Below are 23398 nucleotides of genomic sequence, written 5' to 3' on the forward strand. Positions count from 1 at the left end.
CAAAGTTGAGCAGAGGCCACATGGTCCACAAAGCTCTTTATGGAAAAAAAAATTTCAACACTCCTGATTTAGAAGAAATTAAGATTTTTTTTTTTTTCTGGAGATTGAACCCAGGGGCAATTAACCAGTGGGCCACATCCGCATCCCTTTTTTGTATTTTATTTAGAGACAGGATCTTGCTGAGTTGCTAAGTGCCTTGCTTATCTGCTGAGGCTGGCTTTGAACTCATAATCTTCCTGCCTCAGCCTCCCAAGTCACTGGGAGTACAGGTGTGTGCCAGCTAGAAATTAAGATTTTTGTTATGTAATCTTAAGAGACCAGTGAAGGATGTAAAGTAGAATAAATAGATCAGGGGAAGAGAAACTGGAAACTATGATCTCTTTCCTGGAAAAGAGGCTGTGAAGCAATTCAGTGTGTAATGGGTCCAAGGTTGGTGCTAATTGCTGTGGGCAAAAAGCCAAATATACACAGTAGAACATATAGAAAGAGGAAAGGTACCCTCTATCACATGTGAAGTAGAAGGATAGGGATAGCAACCAGAACTGAAAAGCAGCTAATGCCAAATAGAAGAAACAGTTAATGTAAAACATTTTATACATGAATTTACATGTATCATGCCTGTATTATTATTATTTTCTAATCATAGAAATGGCTGAATTATAAGCATGGGTCATCCCAACCATAATACCCACACAGATTACCAGATGCAAGAGCAGAGAGGGGATCCTTATTCTGAATTCCTTGATGTTACTCAGTTTCCTTCTCTGGCTGTCTCCCCAACCCTCAGAGTTACAATTTGATTCTTCCTAAAAGAGAGCTTCCTTGTTCTTCCTATATGAAAGTAGCAGCTACAATAGCTTTCTTCATAGTAGCAATAGGACCTGCAGAGGGGAACTGGGGTGATCACCATAGACATAGTGCATTTATCCAAGATACCACACAGGATTAGCCAGAAGAGCTCCTCCACTAAGCACATCAGTCAAGTTCCCAGAAAGCAATTTAAAACAAAAATATCAGTCTTGTGTTAATGTATATAGGTACGTCACCAAGGGTAACTCTTCATTACCCACCAGGCAAAGAACCTCTGTCCCTATCAGATGACTTCCCATCATATTCAGTGGCTCTAGCATCCCCTAAGCTACTAACTGGCCACCTGCTTGCCAGAACTTCACTGTACCCTCTGTTTTCTGCTCTGACAGCCCTCCCCAGCTGCAGAAGGGTCTGGCAGTTTCTGCAGCAGAATGTGGTAGTGTCTACTTACTAAGGCAACAATAGCAGCAACAGCAATGACAACATTTAAGACTGGGTCTTCAAAATTCCAAATGGGAAAATGCCAAGACAATAGGCAACAATTTTCAAGGACAAATTCCTCTCTGGTCCAGATCATGGATGTGAAGGAGAAAAGAAGGGCAGACTGGCCAATTTTTTCTGGCTCTGCAGTCCGCTCCAGCTCCCACAAATGCTCATCCAGATAGATAAATGACAGCAAGCAAGCCTAGGATAAGGGGAGGCTTTGGAGCCATGCCCATCTAAGGCAAGAGAGACTCTCATGGAGACAGAGCCACAAATCCAGACTGGGAGTCCAGCTGACAATGTGCATTTTTCTCTGCTCTTATAGGTTTCTCTCCCTAGACCCTTTGTCAATCATACTTGAGCACCACACCACACTACCTGGCCAGGGATGGCACACAGATGCTGGCTTCAGAAGCTGAGCAGGACCAGCCTAGCCTACCAGATCCTACAGCTGATGCTGAATGGTGAAGGTAAGTAGGTGGGAAAAGTCTTGATTCTGAAATTCTCCTCTGTCCTCTAAATGAAAGCAATGTTTTAAAAATTAAAGCATTACACATAGTATTTGGGTTCATTTTGACAAAATCATACATGCAAGGAATTTTATTTCAGTCCCCATTCCCCCCTACAATTCATGCTCCCATTCTCCCTCTTCCTTCCCCCATTCTCCCTTCTCTACTACACTATACTTTCTTTCTTCTCCATATACATGAAGGTGAAATTCAAAAGGGACATTCTTGGTGTTATTGAAAGGTCATGTCAATGTGTGTGGACTGGAAAGCCATAGAAGACTTTAAAGAGACAGGAGACCACTGGGTACTCTGGGCTGGATAAGTCAGCTGGCTGAGATGGGAGAACAAGAAAGAGAAAGTAAGGCAGCCTTCCTGGGAAGCCTGTCCCCAGACCCTCCTAGCAATTGGGGCTATGGCTGTCAGTACCATGCGCACATACTCGCTCCTTCAATCCTTCACAAGGATTCCCGGGAAAGGGTTGGCAATATCCTTACTTCGGAGATGAGGAAATGGACTCTGGGGTTCAGTGAACTGCCTAAGGACATACAGCTTTTATGTGGTAGGGCTAGGATGCGAACTCCAATGTATCTCTTCCACATCCGCAGCTTTTTAAGTTTCAGTATTGCTCTATGTTCACCTCTGAACTTTGGGAAAACCCGATCTTTAATGCATCTTCCCAGTCAAAGCCTTACCTAAAACAAGGTCTCCTTTTGATATTTCACTACAAAGAAGAGGCACCACGCTGACAAAATAAGAGCTCTGTCGAGTCCTGAGTTCCCCTTGGCCTTGGTACTCTTCACCCTGTGCCATCTCTCCCAACCATTTACCCTACAAAGCCCTCAGTTACTCACCTCTGGGATCATCCTCCCTTAAACCTTTGTCAGAGCATCCTTCAATCCCAAGCAGCCCTCCCATGAGGACTTGCCTATTGCTCCTGTTTCCACTGTTCCTCAATCCATCATCTCTCACTACCAACTTTGGACCCCAAAACTATGTTCCTCTGCCATCAAATGTTGCTGGCCTGAGGAAAGAGCAGCTGGATCCCTCTGAAGGGACCAAGAGCCATCAGAACCTGCCAAGAACCCTGAGCTCAAGATGCTTAGTAGTTTCCTTCCTGACACCAGTGATTTCATAGGCACTGAATCACCTGCTGATATTTTCTATAGGAAATTCCAAAGGCAGAAGTCACTTGGGCTTAGAGGAACAGAAGAATTACCAGTACTAAACCCATCAGGCATTTAGACCTGGGAAGGGGATTCTATGTAGAAATGGATGAACTGTGACTATGAGGTAGAAAAGTAGTTGCTTGCTATCAATCACATACAAAACTCTGACTCAAGTCTTTGCAGTTAAAATGCAAGTGAAGTGGATTAGAGCCCCCAAATACTCTCATATTATTCCTGTAGTTCCTGTACCTCTTATGCATACTTTTGGAATTTTGGTTATGAGAGAAAAAAAAAGGATTGTCAGTCACATACTACCTTTAAAAACTCAGGGTAAGTCATAAGTTCTAGAGGCTAACTGACATATACAAAGGCCAGAATTTAAAGGGTAAATTCAGAAAAAAAGAGGTAAATTCAGAAGCAGTATCCAAGATGTCTGCAAAAACTTCACAATTAAATCTTGTTGATGGGAAAGTGACCATTGGAACATCAAATGATATACATCTTTCAGTAATGAAGAAAGGTGAAATACTAAACAGGAAATAAATGAAGGCCAAGACCACTTTTCTGTCAATTACAAACTCAGAAGCTCATTCAGCATCATAGGATCACTTGCCCAGGTTGATTTGGAGCAGGCCTCACTTAGACCTGGGCTGCTACACCATTTACTGCCCTGCTCTGTGTTGTAATAGACCAAGAAGCAAACATAGAAGGTTCTACATCAGCACAAGTAGCTGTTTCTCACCTTTCCTTCCAAAGTAAAGGGTAGAGACTCAGCCGGGAGGCAGTGACATCCCCGTCCAAGTCCAGCCATTCCAAAGAGCCACTACCACCAAAAGTCTTTCCAACCTAGAACAAGATAAAAGGCACAGTGAGGCTACCATCCTCCTCCTCAGCCCAACAGAATAGGACAAAATTCAAGCTTCTCCCTTAAAAAGAAGAAACAGAAAAACCAGAAGCAACCTGGAATTCACAGCCATACTGACCTGCCTTTGCTGCCGCAGGATAGCAGCCTCTGCTGGGTGGTAGAATCGAAACTTTTGTGCTTTCCCCAGTGTTATAAGAGCTCCTGCAGTGCAGACAAATGAAAATTTCTTTCTTTCTTTTTTAAAAATATTTTTCAGTTGTAGTTGACACAATACCTTTATTTTATTCATTCTTTTTTTTAATGTGGTGCTGAGGATTGAACCCAGGGCCTCGCATGTGCCAGGCGAGTACTCCACCATTGAGCCCCAGCCCTAGCCCCAGACAAATGAGAATTTCATCAGAGCACATTTAAGTATATAAATTGTGCAGTATACTCTTTTGTGAGATAAAATAATGCCCTCAACAAGTTGATGCTTTAGCTGAGTTGATATGTATTAATTATATACCTCACAACATAGGTATTGAATTAATAAACAGGAGGAGCTATTGTCCTCTCTTAACAGAAAGCAAGAGGAGTTCCAGGTGGAGTAGTCAAAAATAGCTTCACTAAAGAAGCAGAAACTAAAATTCAGTTTCAAAATACAAAAAAACTTGGATAGATTAATAATACTAGTGACAATAATAAAAACAGTAATAATGACAATGGCACTCTTTACTAAGTGCCAACTACTCTGTTAAGAACCTTACAAGGTGGGGCTGGGTTTGTGGCTCAGTGGTAGAGCGCTTGCCTGGCACATGTGAGGCAGTGGATTCAATCTTTAGCGCCACATAAAAATAAATAAATATAATAAAGGTATTGTGTCCATCTACAATTAAAAAAAAAAAGAACCTTACAAGTATAGGGTTTCTTCAATCTTTGGAATCCTATTGTTATCTCCATTTTATAGATGAGGAAATGGAGGTTCAGAGACTTTCCTAAGGACACAGAGCTAACAAACATAGGCAAAAATTTCAGAGAGTCATTCTTCACTCTCAGGTCCTAGATTGAAGAGAATCGTGTTAGGAAATCTTCAGGGCTTTGGGTGCAGAAGGTAGGTGATTCATCTTTAAAGTCTGCATCACTGAACTCTCTGGGCCCTTAAGATATTGGGGTTGCTCCATCCTTCATCCTGGAATAAACAGGGCTGTAGACAGTCCTACCTTGGGTCAGACGGCAGGAGGCAGTGACCTCACGGCCATTGACTGTGCAGCGTGCCCCCTGAGCAGGCCGGAGAATGACTGCCCCACAGGTGTTGGTGATTGTGCAGTGGTCTCTCTCAATCAACGGACCCTGAAGGACTACAGAAGGGTTGGGGGGTCACTTGGGTGGGTGGGGGTGAATACAGGGAAATACCTCCTCCAGTCTTATTATGGGATCTGAATCCAACACCCATAAGATTTCCTATCATAAAAAGAAAGGAAGAGCTACCACCTCAAACCACCAAATCTAAAATCCTACCACTGTGTAGATCTTTAAAAGTGTAGTAACAGAGAAGCAGATCCTTAATACTTCAATGATTCTGTTCCTTTAAAAACATCATAAGATTCCTCTGAAGAAATATTTTAGACACAAATAACTGCCACAAGTGTCAGGCCCCTGTGTGATGTTACTTACCAATGTCCTGTTCTTGGTCCGAGTCAATCCTTCCAATTTTTGTTATCCCCTCCTGTGGGGGCAAAGAAAACTATTTTAATAAAACAAAAAGTGATGCTTAGCCTTAAAGGAGAGTCCATTCTTGAGTATTATCACTATCTTCACATTCCTATTCCAATTTTTTCTGTACCACTTCTCAACTTTGGTGTAGGTGGTTCTGACTCTCTGCCTACCTCACAATGCAGCCCAGAAAGCCCAAAAGAAGGTGGTGAGGGTGGTAGATAACACAGTTCTAGCTATTTGCAAAGTTGGCAAACTTCTTTATGTCCTATAAGTTGAAGCTAAGGAATAGCCAGTACTGGCCAGATATTCTCTAGTCAGAGGAAGTAGGCATAAAGTATAGCTTTCCCCCAAAAAGGGCTAAGATTAGTGAGGTCCAAGTTTGATCAGTAAATCTTAAAGAGACAAGCTTTTAATGAAGATTTATGGAAACATAGAATTATTACCTTCTTGGTCCACAGATGAAGTTTAACAGACACCAGATTCTAAGAAGGATAAAGCACAAATAGGAAAAAAGCACCTCTAGAATCAAAAAGAACTGAAAGAGAATATAAAAGAGTAGAGGGAAATTGGAGTTAGTATAAACAAATCATGGGTTAATAGAAGACAAGACAACCTTCTAGCCCTTGGAGTATGGCAAATCTGCTTATGACCACAGAGCTCTATCTGGAGCAGGCAACAACGGCAACAAAGATACTAAATTTTAGATGCATCTTTATAATTTACTGAATAACCATTCCCAACACTCCAGGTATTATGCTGAGTGCTTTACAGACATCATCTTATTTCATTCTTTAACAACCTAAAACAGGTACTATTGTCTCCTTATATAGGAGAAATCTGAAACTCATAGTGAATAAATTGCCCAAGAAACCCACATATTCAGTAGGAGAGCTATGACTAGAATTTAGATCTTCCTTGATCCTATACCCTTGCTTTTTTAGACTCACATACCACTTTCTCAGTAACATGTTTTCATAGAGACTAGAGTTATCTAGAAGGCTTCATTGTCAGCAGCAAGAAAGGGAGCTCCCCCAAAATAACTTGTGAGAAGAAAGAATTTTGGAGGTAAAGAATTTTGGAAGTACCTCTGCCTCTCCTCCCTGCATACACACAGCCAGAAACCAGCCTTTTCCTGCTCAGCAACTGAGGATCCAATGAGTCAATGGATGATAGTCCTCACAAACTGTCTTATTTATTTACTTTTTAAATTTTGTTTGTGGTACTGGAAATTGAATGCAAGGGCACTCTCCTGCAGGGAAGAAACTACCAAAAAAAAAGATTTTGCATCTTAGATAACAAGGACCTGTTTGCTGCTCCTTCTGCCTCTTTATGCAGGGAACAATTGGCAGCAAAACAGCGAGTACAAAGTATCAGTAACCTATGCTCTACCCATCCTTTCTTAAGTCCCATCTCTATCCAAAGGAGTTTTTCTAGGTGACCCAAGGGAAAAAGGGATTTCAGGGCATCACCAGGAACTAGTTCCAGATCTGTAATTAAGTTAGCAAAGCAAATAAAAATACAGAGAATTTTGCTGGGCACAGTGTCACACCTATAACCAGCCGTTTGGAAGGCTAAGGCATGAGGATCACAGTTAAAAGCCAGCCTCACAATTTAGCAAGACCCTATCTCAAAAGTAAAAATTTTAAGGGTCTGGGGTTGTGGTAGAGCAATTTCCTAGCACATGTGGGACACTAGGTTCAATCTAATAAATAGATAAATAAAATAAAGATATTGTATTCATCTACAAAATATTTAAAAAATATTTTAAAATTTTAAAAAGTTATTTTTTTTTTAATTCTAAAAAGGGGTTGGGGTGTGGCTTAGTGGTGGAGTACTGTACTTGCCTATCATGCACAAGGCCCTGGGATCCATCCCCAATACCATAAAACAACAATAACAACAAACTAACAGACAATCTTGGTCCATTACAATTAAATCATTACCTAAATCAGGATCTAAATAAATTTTTTAAAAAAAGAAAAAGAAAATGAAAAAAAAAATGGGTACATAAAACGCAGAAGTGCCAAGATTTAGAACCAATCTAAAATATCATCATATAGGTCCAATGCACCAAGGGTGCCAAATAAAAAAATCAGCAATCTGATAATCACTCATCTCCAGGACAATTCAATTCAGCAGACATGGCCCTTCACCCTCTGATGCTACCCTAAGCTTTCCTACTTAACATCTAACTTCATCTGCATACTCCATATCCAATCAATACATCAGATCAGTTCTACTCAGTGACCAGTTTAATGGATCTGATCTCTTCCCCCACATCTCCTATGGTTCAGGACTAATAAATGGATTTATGTCCTTTTGGTATTTAGATTTATTGTTAAGATAAAAGGAGACAACCACTTCTGCCTGAGGCATTTCACTGAAACAATTTATGCTCAGTATGCCAGAAAAAAAGCTACTTTACCTTTTAGACACACAGCCTCTGCTAACTTCCCTAGGGGCTTATCCTAAGAACACAGATGAGCTTTCATATGCACTATAGCAGCAGAAACCTAATTTCTCCTGGGATAACAGAAGTATTACATATCTCCATCAACTCTTTGTTCTTTTTAAATGTCACCTGGGGATAAAGAGAACAGAAAATGGATTTTTCAGTGAGCACAGGGAGGGTGACTGGTGAAATGTGTTCTTCTACCCATATGAACTGTCCTCCAACAGAAGGACATATTTGCAAGGACACAGCATAAGGCTCTATCTACCATGGGTCAGTAACTTTTTTTTTTTTAATGATGCAATGTGTTTTTTGACACAATACCTTTATTTTATTTATTTATTTTTTAATGTGGTGCTAAGAATGAACCCAGTGCTTCACACAGGCTAGACAAGTGCTCTACCACTGAGCTATAATCCCAGCCTGGGTCATTAACTCCTAAAACTACTACATTTCAATCTCCAGGATATATAAAGAACTCAAAAAACTTGCCACCAAAAATAAATAAATAAATAAATAACCCAATCAATAAATGGGAAAAGGAACTGAACAGACACTTTACAGAAGAAGAAATATGAATGGTCAACAAATATATGAAAAAATGTTCAGCATCTCTAGCAATGAGAGAAATGCAAATTGAAACTAAGATTTCATCTCAATCCAGTCAGAATGGCAGTTATCAAGAATACAGACAGCAATAAGTGAGGATGTGGGGGAAAAGATTCACTCATATATTGCTGGTGGGACTGTAAATTGGTTCAACCACTCTGTAAAGCAGTGAGATTCCTTAGAAAACTTGGAATAGGGCTCAGGAGACGGAGGCAGGAAGATCGTGAGTTCAAAGGCAGCCTCAGCAATGGCAAGGTGCTAAGCAACTCTAAAAGACCCTGTCCCTAATAAAATACAATATAGGACTGGGGATGTGGCTCAATAGTTGAGTGCCACTGAGTTCAATCCCTGGTACCAAAAAAAGAAAACTTAAAATGGAACCATGATTTGACCCAGTTATCCCACTCCTCGGCTTATACCCAAAGGATAAAATCAACATACTACAGTGATACAGCCACATCAATAGCCAAGCTATGGAACCAACCTAGGTGCCCTTCAACAGAAAAATGGATAAAAATTGTATACACAATGGAATATTACTCAGACATAAGAAGAATGAAATTATGGCATTTGCTGGTAAATGGACAGAACTCAGGCTATCATGCTAATTGAAATAAGCCAGTTCCAAAAACCAAAGGCTGAATGTTCTCTCTGATATGTGGATGCTAATCCATAAAAAGAAAGGATAGGAAAGTAGAAGTTCATTGAATTAGACAAAGGGGAATGAAGGGAAGGGAGGAGGATGAGCATAGAAAAGACAGTAGAGTGAAATAGATATCACTTCCCTATGTTTGTGCATGATTACATGACCAGACTACATCATGTTCAACCACAAGAATGGGATCAAAGTTGTAATGAGTTGCATTCCATGTATATAAAATATGTCAAAATATACCCTACTGTCATGCATATCTAAAAAGAACAAATAATAAATGTACTCTAAAAAAACTACTTTATTTATGGCCTGGGGCTGTAGTTCAGTAACACAGCACATGCATGAGGCACTAGGTTTGGTCCTTACCACCACATATAAACAAACAAACAAACAAATAGAATAAAGGTATGCTGTCCATCTACAATTACAAAAAATTTTTTTAAAAAAACTACTTCATGGGGTTAGGGTTATGGCTCAGTAGTAGTGCACTTGCCTGGCACTGAGTTCACTCCTAAGCACCTCATGAAAATAAATAAATAACATGAAGGTACTGTGTTCATTTAACTAAAAAATATTAAAAAAAAAACAAAACAAAAAACCTACTTCATTTAGAAATGATGATCTGGCTTCCAGGTGTCAAAAAGCCATGTGAGCCAGTTCTTATTTTAAGGGCCTTAAATTCATTCTATTTTTCCTAGATAGATGCATATCATCCTCCATACCACCCCATTACAATTTTTTGGGTCTTCCTTCATTCTTTTTTTTTTTTTAAAGAGAGTGCGAGAGAAAGTGAGAGAGAGAGAGAGAGAATTTTTAATATTTATTTATTTATTTTTTTAGTTCTCGGCGGACACAACATCTTTGTTGGTATGTGGTGCTAAGGATCGAACCCGGGCCGCACGCATGCCAGGCGAGCACGCTACCACTTGAGCCACATCCCCAGCCCCTCTTCCTTCATTCTTTAAGCTTCATTTATCTACTTTCTCTGTGCCCTCTTCTTTTCTAATATAAGTCAAATGGAGGTATATTTTTTGTTCATTTAGGAGTTGAATAAAGTAGGAAAGTATCAGAAGAAACTTTTAGGTTTTCCAAATTCCCCATCTTTGAGCAGCCTGTATCTGTAGAATTTTAGAGCCTATACGGGCCACCAAATGCTGCAGTCTGGCTGGGCACAAAATAACCCAGCTGCCAGAGGCACTTGTAGGTTCAAACAGGAACTACTTTATTGCCTGAACTCTCACCGGCACTCCACGCACACTGCCTGGGAACTCTCCCCCCCCTCCACCAGGCTCCGTGAGAACTCAACGGGAACTCAAAAGTAGCAGACGCCCAAGGCAGCAGGAGCCGCCCTATTTCTGGACAGCAGGGGTCTATATACAACTGAATACACAGCCTGTTTCAATCCAGCATCATCCAGTCACAGCAATTATACACAGCTTAACTTAATTATCATCATCTTAATGGCTCGCTGGCATCACCTCTCAACCACTCCTTCTGGCAAAATGCCATGCACCATCCCAACTCGGCTGTGGCTCTCAAGTCTTGCTATGTTGCCCGGGCTGGCCTTGAACTCCTGGACTTAAGCATTTTTCTTGCCTCAACCTCCCAAGTAGCTGAGACTACAGGCACATACCACATACCATCATGTCCAGCTTACACTGAAAAGTATTTTTAAAGTTAGGATTTCACTTTCCAAGACTGTGTACCCTGTGCTTCAAAAATCCAGAAAGAAATAAAAGAAGAATCATCATTTTTGTTTTAAAACAAGGAAATAAAGACACAGAAAACAGAAGTAAGTTTATAACAACAACACTAGCAGTTGAAAAACAAATGATTTTTCGGATGTCCAGTATTACATTCCATTACACAAAATCAAAGCAGATCACAATTTGTTAGCAAGACTGGTCTCCTGAGAGTAAATCTGAAGGCAGCTCTGTGGCATCTGTCTCAATTCATAGAAACATGGCTGCTACCTCCTTCACTTCTGGGGCCAATGGCTCAGGAAGAAAAGAGGTACACCAGCCTCCTCACCTTGAGGTAGTACAGCACAACACCTGTGCTAAGCACATCGTCCTCCAAGGCCATCATGTGTGGCAAACTGCAGTCAATGACCACCCCAGCCCTCCTCTTGTTGATGTCCACACTGTAATGTTCCAGGAGGGCCTGCCAGTCATTCCACTTCTGGGTCCATTCTTTAGTCAGCTTGTCTATCTGCAGAGGTACAGGAGGTGATCTTAGACAGTTGGTGTGGGAAACAGACTAAAGGTAAAAGGTTACTATGAAATGTTTCCCCAGGGTATTAATTTCTCATGATTCCCACTGTTACTATTCAAAGCCTCTCAGAAGCCCTTGTACCTCTTCCAACTATGAGCTCTCTGTATTGTTTTCTTCAAAAAGCAAGTCTTACTTTTTTTGTGGGGGGGGCATACCAGGGATTGAACTCAAGGGCACTCGACCACTCAGCCCTATTTTTTTGCATTTTATCAGAGACAAGGTCTCACTGAGTTGCTTAGCACCTCGCTAAATTGTTGAGGCTGGCTTTGAACTCATGATCTTTCTGCTTCCACCTCTTGAGCCACTGGGATTATAGCTGTGTGCTACCGCACTAGCCGCAAGTCTTACTTCTATAAACAATTTCCCTCAATAAATGTTCAAATTTTCTGTAATAACATGTACCATCTAATTAGAAAAGAAATGTAATTAGATTATTTTGTAAAAATTAATTGGTATGTTACTCTGATATCTATGTTTATAATATTCCTTTCCCCATTTTTTAAGGTTTTTTTTTTTTGGTTCTAATTAGTTATACATGACAGCAGAATACATTTTGACACATTGCATACAAATGGTGTACAACTTCTCATTCCTCTGGCTGTACAAGATGCAGTCTCATGGGTCTTGCAGTCTTACAAGTATATAGGGTAATAATGTCCATCTCATTCCATCATCCTTCCCACCCCGTACCCCCTCCCCTCCCCTCCCTCCATTCCCCTCCCCTCCCCAACTCCCCTGTGCCCAATCCAATCCCCCCCACTTTTTTAAGATACTGGGAATTATACCAAAGTCTTGTACAGCAAATGCTCTTTCACTGAACTATACCACCAGTCCTTTTTAAATTTCATTTTGAGACAGGGTCTCCCTAAGTTGCCCAGGATGGCCTCAAATCTGTGATCTTTCTGCCTCAGCCTCCTAAGTAGCTGGGATTACAGGTGTGCACCACAGTGCCAGCTCCCATTTATTTCTATGTGATCCATATTTGGGATTCCTTTCATGATTTACTGAAGCCAGGAGAAAGAGATAAGCCTAGGCAGATAGGTAAATGGGCACCAGGGAAATTTCCTGGGCAGCAGAGCACAAACAGCAGCTGCAGAATTTTTCTGAGAAACTGCAAGAAAGTTATTTTTAAATGGAGACATACATGACCTGGAGTCCATTTTCCAAAGAAGGAAAAATGCCTGGTCAATATTTTACTTTACCGTATTATATTACATTGTATTATTTTATTTTATTGGTACCAGGGATTGAACCCAGAGGTGCTTAACTACTGAGACCACATCCCCAGCACTTTTTATGTTTTATTTTGAGATAGGGTCTTGCTAAATTGCATATAGCCTTGCTAAGTTTCTGAGGCCAGCTTTGAAATTTGCAATTCTCTGCTTCAACCCCTCCCCATATACATCTGGCACTGGTCAATAATTTGGTTGGACTAAAGGCTGCATGGATACCTCATGGACACCTAGTGCCTTACCCAGAATTGGTCAGGTGGCTGAGTTCCTTAAACCTAGAGATCCATATAAATCCTAGGCAACAGTCATTCATTGACAACCTTCTCAGGTTCCCTTCCATTTGAGGGAGCCGTGCAAATTCTTATACTTTGCTTTTATCTGTTGCTATTTGTGAATCTCATTCTTTGAATTTGTGAGACAAAGAACCCACCCAATTCCATGCTCTATGTTACACTAAGTAGGGAGCTCAAACCTGCTTCTAGAGATAATACTGGGTCCACCCACCTTTAATTCATTTCTCAGAATTAGTTCCTTCAGATTTTCATCCTTTTCATCATTTAATGAACTGAAGTTCCTCTGCACAAACAAAAAGAGAAAGGTGCTTCGATGTTTTCCTGATGAACTATAGGTAGTTCTACACTTACACTTGCAGAAGAAGGTACAGGATAAAGGAAATACTTCATCATTAAAATCAGAAATAAATCAGGAGTCTAAGAATTTGGAATCATACAAAGAAGAAGAATTCAAAGAAAATTTTCTCTAGAACCCTATTCTTCATGTCTGCCCACACACAGAACAAGGGCCATTGGGGAAATGCCCTCTGGACAAGAGATGATAAAGCCAGATGATGCCCAAACCATCTGAAGTTACATAGAGAAATCAGTGTAATCCCCCCTCCTATCTTTGTTCCATGAAATGTCAACTGTGAACATGGAGTATAGCAGGTCCCATGCTAAGCAGAAAAAAAGGGGACTTGGGAAGAGAAACTCATTTAATTTAAACATGGAAAAGTTTTGATTGCCTGTATACCAATTCAAAGCTCAGCAACATGGCTTTCAGTCTCTCAATCTCTTCCCTGAGTTCTCTGATGAGCTTCACATTTGCATCCTGAAACACAGAAGACTCGGTCACTGATTGATATCAGGCCCTAACCAGTTATGAAATGCTAAAAGCAACTGCTTAGAAGAAGTAGATTAACTCCTTCGGAGTAATTTCTAGAGCAATTTTTCTCAAAGTACAGTCCCAAAACCAGCAGTAAGCAACTTCATCTAAGAACCTGTTAGAAATACAAATTATGGCCTCAACCCAGATCTACTAAACCAGCAATTCCTGAGGGCTGGGGCCCAGCTGTATTATGGCAAACTCTCCAGGTGACCCCCAACCCCACCCTAACACTGAGGATTGAACCCAGGAGATTTCTACCACTGAGCAACATTCCCAGCCCTTTAAAAAATTTTTTTTTTTTTTTTGGAAACAGGGTCTAGCTAAATTGCTGAGGCTGGTGGAATTTGCAATCCTCCTGGCTTAACCTCCTGAGTAGTTGGAATTACAGGCATGCACCACTGCACCTGGCATCCAGGTGATTCTTGTACTCATTACCCCGGAGCAGGAGATCAGGAAGGTAACATAAACCAGGTAACATAAACTTGATACCTGCCTAATTACATTGCCTAATACAATATTCTCCATATGGGCTATATATGTCTGGTCCCTGTTGTGAACCCTGCTCTGGAAGTTTTCACTAAAATTGTAAAGGAGGTAAGAAACATTTGGAATATTCTTCTGATTGTGTAGCTCTCATAAAATATAAATTTCTTACACTCCTTTTTAAATCCAAAACAGAGAAGTCATTGCAACTTATATAGAGAAAAACAAATAAAAACTCACAAGACATAAATTAACATCAATTAAAAATAGTTTTAAATGCCCTTTCTTAGGGTAGCAATGGAACACTAAGGATCTTAAGAGGACTGGCTTTAAATAAATATTTAAAATAAATTATCCATAAAACATTACCAACTGAAGTAAGCAGAGCAATAAAAGAAGAGTACGGTATTACATTGGAAGAAAGAAGTTCATTCTCTTATCATTTGGAGAACAAGTCTGACAGGTGAATACAAAGAAAAAGAAACAGTAACATCAATAACTATATCAGACTGGGACTTCCAATGAAGTTCTCACCTCATTTACCCGTGGCTTATTGATGATGTTTTTGGCATTCGATGCATACCTCAGTGTGCTCATGGTCTCACTGTAGCTAGTATGTGCAGGAGATACAGCTAAGGTAGAAAGAGAAAGTTGAAAATAGATGAGAAGCCCTTCCAATCTAATCCTTAACACTCACCTTGATGCTAACGCCCATGATAGCATCAGATCAATATTGGCATCAGATTCACCATTTTAGGTCGGGAGCCATTTTATCTAGTGTCTCCAAAGTTTGGATTCTGGGACAATGTGCTTAACTTCCTGTAAGAACATGTGTCTGCTAAACGATCAACCCCACCCCCGGTTATGACACAACCCCTAAGCAGCCTATGAAATTCCTCTTGTGGGCCAGAAAGCTGCTCTGTGAGTGCCGACTCCCTGCTGCTCTCCTCGAGGGACAACATTGTAGGTTTGATTCATGCTACTAACAATAAATCTCTTGCGTGAGATTCCAGTGCATGGTGTGGTCCTTGGACTTTGCATGGACTCTGCAAGTGTCCTCTCAGCCCATGCTGTATAAGAGACCCTTGAGGGAATGAGGAACATGAGTGTGCAGGCCCTTTTCTGAGGCAGAGCAGTGCCAACATAGAAGCAGCTCCAGCATCCCACTTACTAGCAACCATGATAGTTTTCGAGTTGCCACCAAGGCTGTCCTTCAGCAGCCAGGTCAACACAGAGTCTCGGTAGGGGATATAAGACTGCCTCTGGGAGGATCCCCCTCTACTGCTGGTTCCAGGAGAGACAGGAATCCCACTGTCACCACCAGTGTTGGCTGTGCTCTTGAGGCTCTGGCAGCTGCTGAACACTTGCGAGTTCTGGGCTTAAGAGATTTAAGAAAAAATTTATATATATATATATATATATATATATATATATATATATATATATATATGAAAAAAGAAAGAATTATGAAGCAAATTCATAAAAACAAAACAACCACTGGAGAACATATACTTAGCAATCATACTTCCTAATCCCTTTTTGCATATGATAAGATGCCTTAAATTTGAGCCCTAAATCAGACTTTGAATTCATGACATGGATTATTTGAGTGACATAATTTTTTAGTGTCTCCTATTTTTGAAATGATAGTATTGTAACTGTGACCACATCATTTTCTAAGATCACAGGTACTTATCATGCCCCAAACCGAAAGGTAACCTTATCATAAAGAACCTTATAAATGTCTCCCCCACTCTTTTGGGGGGAGGGTAGTACTGGGGATTAAACCCAGAAGCACAGTATCACGGAGCTACATCCCCAGGCATTTTTTTTTTTTTAAATTTTGAGAATGGTCTTGCTAAGTTGCTCAGGTTGGCCTCAAACTTACAATTCTCTTGTTTCAGCTATCTACCAATTTTTTTTATAGTTATAGATGGACAGCATGCCTTTATTTGTTGTTTAGGTTTTTTTTTTTTTAAATGCTGTGCTAAGTATTGAACCCAGTGCCTCATAAATGCTAGGCAAGGGCTGTGTCACTGAGTTACAACCCAAGCCCTATCTACCAATTTTTACAAAATGAAAACAATATGAGTTATTTTCTAAAATCTCCCTCCCACTCCAATCACCTCATCTGCCAGCAATACCTAAGGTGGAAATGACGATTCCCAGAGTCACAAGCGACTTGTTGATATTGGCTCCTTCAGTAATCCGGTCTTTACAATAACTAGGATCTGCTTTTTCACTAAAACACAATGAGGAAAACAAAAACAAAAGCAGAAAAAAAACTACCCTTATAATATTATTTAAAGATACTATTCATTATGCTGTATATCATGTTGTAAAGGATTCACATAATACATTCTTTTTAGAATTCAGCACCAGAAAAGGAAGTAACCATCTTATAATGAACTGGCCTCCTGATTTTTAGGCAATAAAAATCAAATAATTCACTATATTTCTATTTTTGTCTACCATATCACTTTAAGCTAAATGTAATGTTCATTTAAAATAATGATATTAGCATAGTTTTTTTGGTTTATTCTCTTCTGCTCTATCTTTAGTGTTTTAAATTTACATATTAATAGATTTATAGTATCTTTGTCATTAACTATCAACTGTCTCAAATTTCCTTTAAATTAATGATAAATATTAAAAATTCACAATTCAGATTGGCTGATAAAGTTTCTTTCAGAAAGCAGTTTCAAATTAAGAAAATTTGCCTTATTTTATCTTATACTTTCCCATGACCACATTATCCCCAAGACTGTCATCTTTCTGGATGTATTCTTGCCTACAATTCACACTTTCTTTTAATAATTACAAGGCAGTACTTTCTCCCCAACTTCATAATATCTTTAAAACTTTCTTTAAAAGATATTCTGTCTACCATACAGAATTAATATTAAATCAAAGGAAAAATTATGCTCAGTTACCTCCACTTAGTGTTGAACCATGATGCAAAAAAAGAGACCACGGACTCCAATTTTAAATCAAATTAAAGCAAGCTTATATTGTTTCACAAAGAAAGCTAGCTAGGATTGTCTCTCCCTAAGCCAGGCTAGAGATCAGCCACCTAGCTCTCCAGGAACAAGGTTTTATAGCATAAAAAGTTGCAAAGTGGGGAGGGTGTCTTGAGAATTTACAGATAACAGGATTTTGACAAGCATAATACAAAGGCAGATAGCAGGTTAATGATCTACATGGTATGATATTTTAAGATAGGGAGTAAATTTAGATCCCAACATCAGAATTTATGAGACGCTGCTGAGGTTTCAGAGAGGGTTGTTATCTGGTCAGGGGGAGCCAGATTTATGAGGTGCCACTAAGGTTTTAGAGAAGGTTGTTATCTGGTCAGGGAAAGCCAGGCATGGGTGAGTTCAAGTCATAGGCAGGAATTCCAAACAAGTTTAGAAATCACAGTAATTTATAGTGATAGACCCAGCCTGATTCCCTCTTAAAATTGGAAACCATCTTGCCACAAAGACATGAAAAGCTAATTTCGGCTTCATTATAAATTAATGCAAATTCTGAACTTGCTTGGAATGCTTGCCCATGCCTTGAACTCACCCATGCCTGGCTTTCCCTGACCAAATAGCAGCCCTCTCTGAAACTTTAGTGACGCCTCATAAATCTTGGCCTTCCCTGGTCAGATAACGACCCTCTCTGAGGCTCTAATGACCTTCATAAATTCTGATGTTGGGGCCAGCAAAAATATAAACTAGTATTTGTATTATGATTGTCAGAGTTTTGTTATCTGTAACCCCCCTTTGTGTAACTTTCTGGGCTATAAAGCTGGGCTGCAAGAAAGATGCCGGGCTGTCTTATTCCTGCGGTTTCTGTTGGGAGAGGCAGCCAGGCCAGTTGAAATAATAAGTTTACTTTAACTTGATTTTAATTGGAGTCAGTGGTCTTTTCTTTGCATCCTGGTCTAACAATAGTAAAACAGAAATTAACTTTTCATGACTTTGTGACAAGATGGCTCCCAATCTTAAGAGGAATTAGGCTGGGTTCATCACTTAGAACACTTAATTTCTTTTTTTCTAAAGCACTCTTTTTTTTAACCTTAATTTAATTAATTAATTTATTTTTATGTGGTGCTGAGGATTGAACCCAGTGTCTCATGTGTGCCAGGCAAGCACTCTATCACTGAGTCACAACCCTAACCCCTAGAGCAGCTATTTTCAATCTTGGCTATACACTGGTTTAAAAAATACTGATGCCTACACCCCGACATCCACACTAAAAATCCAACTTATTTGATCTAAGATGCAGGCATTAGGAGTTTTAAAAGGCCTACCAGAGATTTTAATGGGCAGTTAAGACTGAGAACCCCTAATGTAAAGGAACTTTTCAGCTCCTGACACACCATAACTTTTAACCTATCATTCAAGAATTTCTTTTGTAATTTTCTTAGGATGACTGATAAGTAAAAAGAGACCAGACCAAACTTATTCTGTGTAAAATGGGCAAGATCATTGTCAAAGGAATAATTAGCCTTGGCTTAGAAATCCTAATTACCTGCCTGCTAGGTCCACAAGGTTGATCTTGCTAGCAATCTCAGATGGGAGATTGTTTTCCAGGATTGCCTAAAGGAGAAAACACATTTAAAGTTGTCAATTGGGATGATCTGCATTTTTTCCGCCTCAGACACTCTCCAACCCAAGGTGATATTTTGGATTTTTATCCAATTCACTCAAGAAATGTGTATTCTAATGTGCTCTGAACCAGAAGAACTCTCAATATCTGATAGATAAAATCAGTAAGCTCTAGGCTTAAAATCACTTAAAATCACTAGCATGTCTCACAGAATAATCAGGGAAAATTCCCATCAAGTTCTCTGAGCATAATTTTCAAAGGCACCAGGAATTTTAGAACAATTTACCAGGCAAACATTCTCCTTCAGGGGGCTCTGACTCTTATCAGAGAACTATAATAGATGGGATGGCCCATGATGAGGTTTCTCTCTCTGGTTAACTTTAGTCACACATATTTACCTGCCAGCTCAGGAATTCTATGTATTCTAGCCCTAGGCAGCAAAACTACTTTTCTTTTTTCTCTCCACTAATTCAACATGGGTTTTTTGTTTTGTTTAATAACATTTTAATGTTAAGAGTCCATCACTGAAATCTAGTTTTAAGATACTTCCAATAAGCCCCAAATTCACTCAAGTCTCTTTGCAGTTGATCTCTGGACCCATGAACTTTCTATATAAATGTAACCTTTTTAGGATATTTCCAATAAATGGTATACAACAATCTGGATTTTTTATTTTTATATTTTGGTATTGGGAATTGAACCCCAGGGTGCTAAACCATTAAGCCACATCCATAGCCTATTTTATTTTTTGAGACAAGTCTCAGTTGCCTAAGACTTCATTAAGTTGCTAAGGCTGGTCTTGAATTTTCAATCCTCCTGTTTCAGCTTCCCAAGTTGCTGGGATTATAAGCATGAGCAACTTCTGGCTTCTTTTACCATGCAGCAATATTTTGAGATTCATCTATGTTGAGACATGTATCAACAGTTCATTTTTATTGCAGAGTAGTATTGCATTGCATGATTACACCATACTTATCCATTTCCTTTTGATAGACATCTGGGTGTTTGTAATTTTAAGTAATTTCAAATAAAGTTGCTATATATATTTGTATAGAAGTCTTTTAATGGACATACGATTTCTTTTATCTTGGGGAAAATAATAAGGTATATATTTAACTTTTTAAGAAATTGCTAAATTCTTTTCCGAAGTTGTTCCACTTTACCTTCCTACCAATAGTGTAACATATGAAAACTCCAGCTTCTAAACATCTGGCCAATATCCAGTGAAAAAAAACTTCAATTTAGATATGTTAAAAAGTGGGTAGTAATATTTCATTAGTTTTTTTTAGTTTCATTTTTCTAATGATTAATGATATTGACTATTTTTTAAAGTACTTAATCCCCACTTGTATATTTTCTTTAGTGAAAGAAATGCTCAAATTTTTTGCACATTGCTTTGAGTGTGTTGAGTTTAGAGAGATCTTCGTGTATTCTGGGTACAATTCTTTTTTTTTTTTTTTTAAAGAGAGAGCGAGAGAGGTGGGGGGGAGAGAGAGAGAGAGAGAGAGAGAGATAGAGAGAGAGAGAGAATTTTTAATATTTATTTTTTAGTTTTCGGCGGACACAACATCTTTGTTTGTATAGGCGAGCGCGCTACTGCTTGAGCTACATCCGCAGCCCATGGGTACAACTCTTTATCAGATTTATGTTTTGCAAGTCAGTTTTCCCTACCTGTAGCTTTTCTTTTTACCCTCTTAACATTGTCTTTCAAAGAACAGGAATATTATTTTTTAATGAAAATAAGCTTTATTAGCATCAAGCAATAAATACATGCAAAGATGCAGCTTTTAGTTATTTTCTTCCAGATGTTTTGATCAACTTACAGTAAACACAGAACCACAGGCCACATACAGTCTTAGTATGAAAAATTTCAGGGTCCTCCTAGATTTGGCAGGTTGCTCTTTCTTCCTTATTTATAACTTGTGCATTTTTAAAATTGACTTCAAAGCATTAAGTCATGCAAATGCATAAGCAAAAAAGAAGTGCCATTAAGCAGAATCTACACTGTATGGCAGGCACACTGACCAGCTAAGTGAAGTGGTCAGGATGCATTAAAATAAAGTCTTTGGGATTGAATGCGTTTATGAAAAGTAACAAAGAACAATTTGGGTGACATAAAGTACTCAACAACAACAACAAACCTAGGTCATTCCTAACTACTTAAAATGCAGATCTTAATTAACTTTGAAATCTTTCCCAATATTTTGAAACTGTAGGTTCAGAGCCCAGTGAACTTTGGGAGAAAAAATCTAAAAACTATTACCATTTTGAAAACAAGTGTTTCATCTGAACAAGGGATATGAGCTGTAACCTCTCATACTGTAGAGAGATGAGAACCTCCCAAGCTGACCAGGAGGCTAGGATCTGGCATTCCATTCTGTTTCTGGCAAGCACGACACTCTGGAACCAGTCCTAGAGCATGACCAACACCTCATTTTAGTTTCTCCATGGCACTATTGCTCCCTGCATAATGTGTCTTATATCCTTCCTCAGCTCTTCAATGATGGCCAAAAGTTCTGCATACTAGTTCTGGGGTACCTGTCTGTGGCCTCTAGTTGCTCAGCAGTTGGCAATATTGGGAGGACGCTGTCAGGCTGGTGGAAAGCAAGCAGACACTTCTAGTGGCTTTAGGGCAGCAGCGGGCCTGTTTTATGAAATATTTGGTTTATCCTTGAGAATGTTCACATACTGCTTGACATTAAGGTATTCTGCAGATAGTAAGTGGAGTGTCCTGTAAATGTCAAATCATGTTGATTGATAATGTTCAAAATTTATAATATCTTGCTGACTTTTGTCTGTGGATAACAATCTGTGGATGCTCAAGTCACTTTCAGTACCAGTTACTGAAAGTGAAGTATTGATGCTGAATCATTTATTTCTATTTTCAATTTTACGAGTTTTTCTCTTCACATATTTTGGGGTTTTGTTGTTAGAAGTGTATATAATTGTAATATCTTGATATTACAGTTAAACTTATTCTTTTAATGATATTGAAGAAATGACATATATTTATGTAGCCTTTTATATTTTCTTAAAATACTTTTGCTTGACATTAATGTAGTACTCTGGCTCATTTATGGTTACTTTTTGTATTATATATCTTTCCTGTCTTTTTACTTTCTGTATTTTTTAATATAAGGCATATTTTTTGTTTGTTTTTTGTGTTTTGTTTTGTAGATAGCATATAGATGGTCTTGCTTTTACTATTTGACAACTTGAATCATATTCATACTAATGTAATTACTGATGTGTTCAGAATCACATCTGTTGTTTTTCTATTTATACTCCATACATCTTAGGTTGGGTTTTTTGTTTTGTTTTAGTTTGGTTTTGGTTACTCTTTCATTGTCTTTTCTCTGTTAAGTAAGTATAATCGTCCTTCAGTATCCTCGGGGGAATTGATTCTAGGACCTCTGTGGATAACAATCTGCGGATGCTCAAGTTTATCTTATATAAAACAGCAGAGTATTCGCATAGAACCTATACAACATCCTCCAATTTAACTTAACTTTAGATTACTTACAATACCTACACAATATAAATGTTATGTAAATAACTGTTATACTGTATTGGAATTCTGTATGTGTTCAGTACAGCACAACCATCTTAGGCCTAACTACATAGTACTTGATCAATGGATATGCAGGGTCAACTGTATTTGTAGTGTGCCATTTGAATTTCCGTTGATTTTTAAAATTATATTTTTAACTGTTTTCATGTGGTTGCTCTATAGATGACAATGTGCTCTTGACATGTGATCTTCAAAACACTAACTTAATTTCTATAAAATATAGAAACTTTGATCCAATGCATCTTTTTTGCCATCCCCTCGCTCCCACCTTGTGTTATTACTGTCAATATATACAATGTACATATATGATAATGTGTATACATGACAGGGTACAATACAATGTTATAATTATTGCTTTATATAAACTTATTCTTTCAATGATATTGAAGAAATGACATATATTTATGTAGCCTTTTATATTTACTCACATATTTGTCATTCCCAGAATATTTCATTACTTCCTGTGGATTTAGGTTACTTTTTTATATCACCTTTGTTCAGCCTAAAAGGTTTCATTGAGTTTTTCTTATAATGTAGAACAACTAGCAATCTGTGAGTGATGTTCTAGTTTCTTTCTTCTGGGCTTTTTTTTTTTTTTTTTTTTTTTTTTTTGTACTAGGGATTGAACCCAAGGGGCTTTACTACTGAACTATATATCCAATCCTTTTTTATTTTTTATTTTGAGAAAGGTCTTGCTTAGTTGCTGAGGCTGGCCTCAAACTTACAATCCTCCTGTCTCAGACTCCCAAGTTGCTGAGATTACAGGCATGCATTACCACTTCTAGCTTCATCTTCATATTTGAAAGTGACTTTGGTTGAAAATAGAATTTTTGT

The 23398-nt window shown here is 38.7% G+C and overlaps 1 protein-coding gene across 14 annotated transcripts in view; it reads right to left on the bottom strand.

The window, feature by feature from the left end:
* Nucleotides 1–23398, bottom strand: part of STARD9 (StAR related lipid transfer domain containing 9) — a 168849-nt gene that overhangs the window by 43235 nt on the left and 102216 nt on the right. For 11 of the 14 annotated variants that reach the window (XR_014021416.1, XR_014021417.1, XM_081289596.1 and 8 more), the window contains 12 exons: nt 18916–18983; nt 16542–16639; nt 15569–15775; nt 14932–15029; nt 13780–13857; nt 13255–13326; nt 11276–11455; nt 5972–6010; nt 5487–5538; nt 5033–5170; nt 3952–4034; nt 3711–3814 (listed from right to left, as the gene is read on the bottom strand). Coding sequence is in view for 12 of the 14 variants with exons in the window: in XM_081289596.1 (XP_081145722.1) it covers nt 3711–3814; nt 3952–4034; nt 5033–5170; nt 5487–5538; nt 5972–6010; nt 11276–11455; nt 13255–13326; nt 13780–13857; nt 14932–15029; nt 15569–15775; nt 16542–16639; nt 18916–18983 (1217 nt within the window). In the remaining 2 variants the exon portion in view is untranslated. The remainder of the gene's footprint in view (nt 1–3710; nt 3815–3951; nt 4035–5032; nt 5171–5486; nt 5539–5971; nt 6011–11275; nt 11456–13254; nt 13327–13779; nt 13858–14931; nt 15030–15568; nt 15776–16541; nt 16640–18915; nt 18984–23398) is intronic. The other 3 variants (XM_081289589.1, XM_081289593.1, XM_081289592.1) reach the window with 1 other exon arrangement.

The sequence above is a fragment of the Spermophilus citellus genome, assembly GCF_964194105.1.
Source record: "Spermophilus citellus genome assembly, chromosome: 4".
Lineage (NCBI taxonomy): Eukaryota > Metazoa > Chordata > Mammalia > Rodentia > Sciuridae > Spermophilus > Spermophilus citellus.